Source organism: Corvus kubaryi, unplaced genomic scaffold (genome assembly GCF_017639235.1).
Source record: "Corvus kubaryi isolate FWS band 111438036 unplaced genomic scaffold, C.kubaryi_AGA036_p1.0 36871, whole genome shotgun sequence".
NCBI classification, from domain to species: domain Eukaryota; kingdom Metazoa; phylum Chordata; class Aves; order Passeriformes; family Corvidae; genus Corvus; species Corvus kubaryi.
Genome location: NW_024580972.1, coordinates 3,658 through 10,081, shown reverse-complemented (window position 1 = coordinate 10,081; position 6,424 = coordinate 3,658). Strand labels below are relative to the sequence as shown.

Here is a 6,424-nt window from a genome sequence, read left to right as displayed (position 1 = left end):
TGGGATTGGGATCAGAGGAATGGGGGGGCTCCATGTGCCAGGGAAGGGCTGGGATTGGGATCAGAGGGATGGGGGACTGCCCTGCGACAGGAAAAGGGTGGGATTGGGGTAAAAGGGATGGGGGAAAGTTCTTGTGCCAGGGAAGGGGTTGGGATTGGGGAAAAAGGGGATGGAGGGACTTCCATGTGACAGGGAACGGGCTGGGATTGGGGTAGAAGGGATGGGGAGGCTCCGGGTGCTGGGGAAGGGGTGGGATTGGGATCAGAGGGATGGGGGGGGCTCCATGTGCCAGGGAAGGGCTGGGATCGGGATCACAGGGATTGGGGACTTCCATGTGCTAGGGAAGGGCTGGGATTGGGATCAGAGGGATGGGGGGGCTCCATGTGCCAGGAAAAGGCTGGGATTGGGATCAGAGGGATGGGGGACTGCCCTGCAACAGGAAAAGGGTGGGATTGGGGTAAAAGGGATGGGGAAAAGTTCTTGCGCCAGGGAAGGGGTTGGGATTGGGGAAAAGGGGATGGAGGGACTTCCATGTGACAGGGAACAGGCTGGGATTGGGGTAGAAGGGATGGGGAGGCTCCGGGTGCTGGGGAAGGGGTAGGATTGGGATCAGAGGGATGGGGGGGGCTCCATGTGCCAGGGAAGGGCTGGGATCGGGATCACAGGGATTGGGGACTTCCATGTGCTAGGGAAGGGCTGGGATTGGGATCAGAGGGATTGGGGACTTCCATGTGCGAGGGAAGGAGTGGGATTGGGATCAGAGGGATGGGGGGGCTCCATGTGCCAGGGAAGGGCTGGGATCGGGATCAGAGGGATGGGGGGGCTCCATGTGCCAGGGAAGGGGTTGGGATTGGGATCAGAGGGATGGGGGGGCTCCATGTGCCAGGAAAAGGCTGGGATTGGGATCAGAGGGATGGGGGACTGCCCTGCGACAGGAAAAGGGTGGGATTGGGGTAAAAGGGATGGGGGAAAGTTCTTGCGCCAGGGAAGGGGTTGGGATTGGGGAAAAAGGGGATGGAGGGACTTCCACGTGTCAGGGAAGGATTGGGATTGGGGTCAGAGGGGTGGGGAGACTTCCATATGCCAGGGAAAGGGGGGGATTTGGGGAAAAGGAATGGGGGAGCTGCTCCATGTGTGAGGGAAGGGGTGGGATCGGGATCACAGGGATTGGGGACTTCCATGTGCCAGGGAAGGGCTGGGATTGGGATCACAAGGATTGGGGACTTCCATGTGCTAGGGAAGGGGTGGGATCGGGATCACAGGGATTGGGGACTTCCATGTGCCAGGGAAGGGCTGGGATTGGGATCGCAGGGATTGGGGACTTCCATGTGCCAGGGAAGGGCTGGGATTGGGATCACAAGGATTGGGGACTTCCATGTGCCAGGGAAGGGCTGGGATTGGGATCACAAGGATTGGGGACTTCCATGTGCCAGGGAAGGGCTGGGATTGGGATCAGAAGGGTGAGAGGACTTCCATGTGCCAGGGAAAGTTTTGGGATGGAGGAAAAAGGAATGGAGGGACTTCCATGTGCCAGGGAAGGGTTGGGATTGGGATCAGAGGGATGGGGGGATTTCCACATTCCAGGGAAGGGGTGGGATTGGGAATGGTGGCTGGCCCCAGATGTTCCAAGCAGGATGAGCTGAGGATCCAGATGTGCAAAGGGAAAACGGGAGGCACTCGGGATCGTCTGGGGCTGTCAATCCCAGTTTGTCACCACTGGGATGCCGGGAACATTCCAGGGCAGGGATGAGCCCAGGAAACCTTGGGATGGGACCAGCCCAGTTTGGGGTGCCAGGGTGGGGGTGTCGTACCGGCCAGAGTCATGGCGAGGAAATCCTTGGAATTCTGCAGGAAGAGCGATGCTGGGGCCTGCGGAGGGAAGGAAGGGATCAGGTCAGTGGTAGGATCCTGGGAATGGGATGATGGGGACAGACTGGGATGATGGGATGGGATGGGATGGGATGGGATGGGAATGCACCGGAATGATGGGATGGAAATGCACTGGGACAATGGGATGGGATGGGAACACACTGGGTTGATGGGATGGGATGGGACGGGATGGGACGGGATGGGATGGGGACACACTGGGACAATGGGATGGGAACACACTGGGATTATGGGATGGGACGGGAATGCACTGGGATAATGGGATAGGGATACACTGGGATGGGATGGGACGGGATGGGACGGGACGGGACGGGACAGGACGGGACGGGATGGGATGGGATGGGATGGGATTGGGACACACTGGGACAATGAGATGGGATGGGAACACACTGGGATGATGGGATGGGAACACACGGGGGAATGGGATGGGGTAATGAGAACACTCTGGTGTGATGGAATGGGATAGGAACAGTGTTGGGATGGGATGGGACGGGATAATGGGAACACAGTGGAATAGGATGGGAACACACTGGGATGGTGGGATGTTGGGATCAGATGGGATGGGATGGGATGGGATGGGATGGGATGGGATGGGATGGGATAAGAACCCACTGGGAGGATGGGAACACATTGGTGTGATGGGACAGGAACACAGTGGGATAATGGGATGGGAACACACTGGGATGTGATGGGATGGGAACACACTGGGATAATGGGATGGGACGGGAACACACCGGGATAATGGGATGGGATGGGATGGGATGGGATGGGATGGGATGGGATGGGATAGGAACACACCAGGATAACGGGATGGGAACACACTGGGATGTGATGGAATGGGAACATACTGGGATGATGGGATGAGACAGGAACACACTGGAATAATGGGATGGGATGGGATAATGGCAACACACTGGGATGATGGGATGGGACGGGAATGCACCGGGATAATGGGATGGGAACACACTGGGGGGATGGGATGGGATAATGGGAACACACTGGTGTGATGGAATGGGATAGTGGGAACACACTGGTGTGATGGAATGGAATGGGAACAATGTTGGGATGGGAACACAGTGGAATAGGGTGGGAACACACTGGGATGATGGGATGGGATGGGATGGGATGGGATGGGATGGGACGGGCACACGCCGGGATGACGGACGCATCCCGTGGGATGTTCCTGGCACACGCAGCCCTTCCCACCTCCATATTCCCAACCCACACGTGTGAGGACACGTGCCGGGAGCCACACACGGACACACCTGGGCACACCTGGGCACACCTGGACCCTTCCCAGCCCTGGTCTATCCCAAATTCCCCCTCCAGTTCCCCCCACTCCTGTCCTGAGATTCCCAGTCCTCAAATTGCCCCTACTGATGCTCCAGGATCCTCTCCCGCATCCCACTGGGATCCTTCCCGGGGTCTCCATGGATTTAGGAGCATTCCCAGGACACCCCACCCACCGCCAGGGCTCGGAATGGGAATGGGGAGTCATGAAAACCGGGATAATCCAGGCTGTTCCTCTTTCCCAGGGGTTTTGGGTGGCATTCCCGGTGGAAATGCCCTTCCCAGCTGCACCAAAGCAGGGAGTGAAGTGGGATTTGGGGATTTTCCCCGGATTTTGATCCCAAAATGCCTCCTTTAAAACGGGGATCCTTAAACGCCTGCAGCTCCCTAGGGAATGAGCATTCCAGGGCTGCACCACGCCCCACCCATCCCGAGAAATCCCAGCCTTCATCCCCCCAATCCTGCTGGGATCTGCCCCGGGGATCCCAAAAAGAACCCGGCCACAGCTTCCAGGGCTTGTTGGGAGTGGGAAGAGGGAGGAAATGTGGGAATATCCAACTGGGATCACCATCTCCTATTCCAGGTGCCCCCCGGGGCGGGGCCGGTCGGGATCGGGTGGGGATGCTCCGATGGATTCCTGGAGGATTCCTGGAGGATGGATAACCCGGCTGGAAGTGATTGCCGGACTCCTGCCTCCCTGCTGCCGGCATTCCCACCCCAAATCCCGGTTTTCCCTGGGATCTGCTGGCATTCCATGCCCATTCCCCAAACCTCACGTGGCGTTCCCACAGGATAAAACGTAGGGATCGCCCACCAGAGCCAGAACGGATGGAAAATGGGATCCATCCCTATGGATACGGCTGGATGGGAGGGGAGTGGTCCAGCCCCGTTCCTGCCTGGATGGGGACGCTCTTCCAGGCGTTTGGAGGAGGGAATTCTCTCCCTGCCCCATTCCCGACGGGAACGGGGCGTGGTTGGGGACCTGTCGATGTCAGCCCCAGATCCCAGCGCGGATGGAATGATCCCATTCCCGATCACATGATCCCATTCCCGACCACGCGATCCCAATCCCACTGAGGTGATCCCATTTCCAGTCAGGCAATCCCATTCCCGATCACACGATCCCATTCCCGACCACGCGATCCCATTCTCGGCCAGGCGCACGTGGCAGGGAGAGGGATCCCGATCCACCCCCCAAAGGGCTGCACCCCCTTTTCCCAGCCTGAATTCCAAGGGAAAGCCCCCTCCCATCTCCCATTTTTCCCTGGAAAAAGCAGCCGGCGATGGAAGGAGGGGATGGAAAAATGGGAAGGGGATGCGGGGGCTTCCCATTCCCTCCTGGAAGCTTGGGAGGCTCCAGAGGGGGAAAAGCGGGATGGCAGCGCCTTCTCCCTCCCTCCCCCTGGTTTTTTCCCTTTCCCTGGAATAAAAATTCCAGCGGCTGCTGCCACCGGCGGGAATTCGGGTCCTGCCCTCGGCGGGGGCTTCTCTCCCACATTTTTGGGGGGCTCTGGGTGCGGCCGCGCAGCCCCCGAGGGGTTCCCAGGGGCGCGGCGGTAGCAAAATCCCGGGAATGCTGGAGGTCCTCCCAGGATAACGGGGTGAGGGTCTCCCAAAAATTCGGGCTGGGAGGGGAGGGCGGGATCCCGGGAATGCAGAGGGAGCAGGTCCGCCCCGGGAATTCGGGTCTCCGAGGATGCTGGGGGGCAGAAATCCTGGGATTTCGGGGGCTTCGGGTTTTGAGGGTGCAGAATCCCGGGATTTCGAGGGGTTCGAGTCCCCCGAGGGCTTTGAGGGTGCAGAATCCCGGGATTTCGGGGGGTGCGGGTCCCCCAGGGATGCTGGAGTGGGGGTCCCAGAGGTTACTGGGAAGGCGGGGGGGGGGGTGTCCCCCAAGAATTCTGGGGGTGGGGGATGCGGATCCCAGGAAAATTCTGGGAATTCTGGGAATGCTGGGGGTGAGGATCCCTGGGGAGTTCTGGGGATGCGGAGCCCCCCCGAGGACGCTGATCCCCCATCCCAAATTGGGGGCGGCAGCCGAGGATGAGGATGAGGATGGGGCGGGGGAGGTCTCCAGCAGGAACGGGATAAGGGCGAATTCCAGGTGGCTGGGAAACGCCCCGGGAAGAGCGGGACGAGCACCCCAAAAGGGATGGGGACACCTCGGGGTGTCCAGGGGGACAAAAGAGTGGCCACGACCCCACCGCGACATCCAGAGCGAAACCCCCCCTCCCCAAAACCTTTTCCCCCCTACAAACCCCACTCCCATCCATCAACCACCACCACCCTCAAATCCATCCGAGCCCTCCTGCCGTGAACCGAACCCGCCAGAATTCCCCAAAAATTCCCCCCAAAATTCCAGCGGAGCCCGCCGGACTCACCCACGGCGGTGGTCGCGCTGCTCCTGGCGCTCTCCCGGCTCCTTTAACGCGGCTTTGGAGCATCCCGGGCGGGGGGTCCCCAGCGCCCCCCATGACATCATCGCCGAGGCCGCTGATTGGTCGAGATCCCGTGCGAATGAGGGCCCCGCCCGGTGACGTCACAGCCCGCAGCTATTTTGGGGTTGGAGCAGCGAAGAAAAAAAAAAAGGATGGATTAAAAAAAAAAGGATGGATGGAAAAATCAAGGGGGATAAAAAAAGGGGGGATTTGGGCCAAAAAAAGAGGGATTTGGGGTGGCGGGTTGGATTGGGAAGAGAGCATGGAATGAAAGGTTGGATCCAGAGCAGGACAGAGCTGGAGAGGGACAAAGTGACAAAGGGACACGGAGGGGTTTGGGGGGGCCTGGGGCGTCGCGGGGGGGGCAAAGTGTCCCTGGTCCCCTCCTGTCACATCGCGGGGACACCGGGGTGCGCCCCAAATTTGGGGGACAGTGGGGTGACAGCGATATGGGGGACAATGGGGTGACAGCGATATGGGGGGATAGTGGGGTGACAGCGATATGCGGGACAATGGGGTGACAGCGATATGGGGGGGACAGTGAGGTGGCCCCTCCATCCTGGGGGACAATGGGGTGACATCTCCAAGATAATGGGGTGTCCTTCCAAATATGGGGGCACAATGGGATGTCCCCTCCATCCTGGGGGACAGTGGGGTGACATCTCCAAAATTTGGGGACAATGGGGTGTCCTGTCTATCCTGAGGGACAATGGGGTGATATCTCCAAGATTTGGGGACAATGGAATGTCCTCCCAAATATGGGGGACGATGGGGTGATATCTCCAAGATTTGGGGACAATGGGATGTCC

At 59.4% G+C, this 6,424-nt stretch overlaps 1 protein-coding gene across 3 annotated transcripts in view; it reads right to left on the bottom strand.

Annotated features, from left to right (window-relative positions):
• STMN4 (stathmin 4) overlaps positions 1 to 5,659 on the bottom strand; it is a 10,246-nt gene extending 4,587 nt beyond the window's left edge. The window contains exons 1-3 of one of the 3 annotated variants that reach the window (XM_042020186.1): positions 5,559 to 5,642; positions 3,746 to 3,825; positions 1,812 to 1,869 (exon numbers count right to left, since the gene is read on the bottom strand). In XM_042020186.1, coding sequence (XP_041876120.1) covers positions 1,812 to 1,869; positions 3,746 to 3,748 — 61 coding nt within the window. In that variant the 5' untranslated portion in view covers positions 3,749 to 3,825; positions 5,559 to 5,642. Of the gene's footprint in view, positions 1 to 1,811; positions 1,870 to 3,745; positions 3,826 to 5,558 lie in introns of all 3 variants that reach the window. The other 2 variants (XM_042020184.1, XM_042020185.1) reach the window with 2 other exon arrangements.
• Between the last annotated feature and the right edge of the window lie 765 nt (positions 5,660 to 6,424).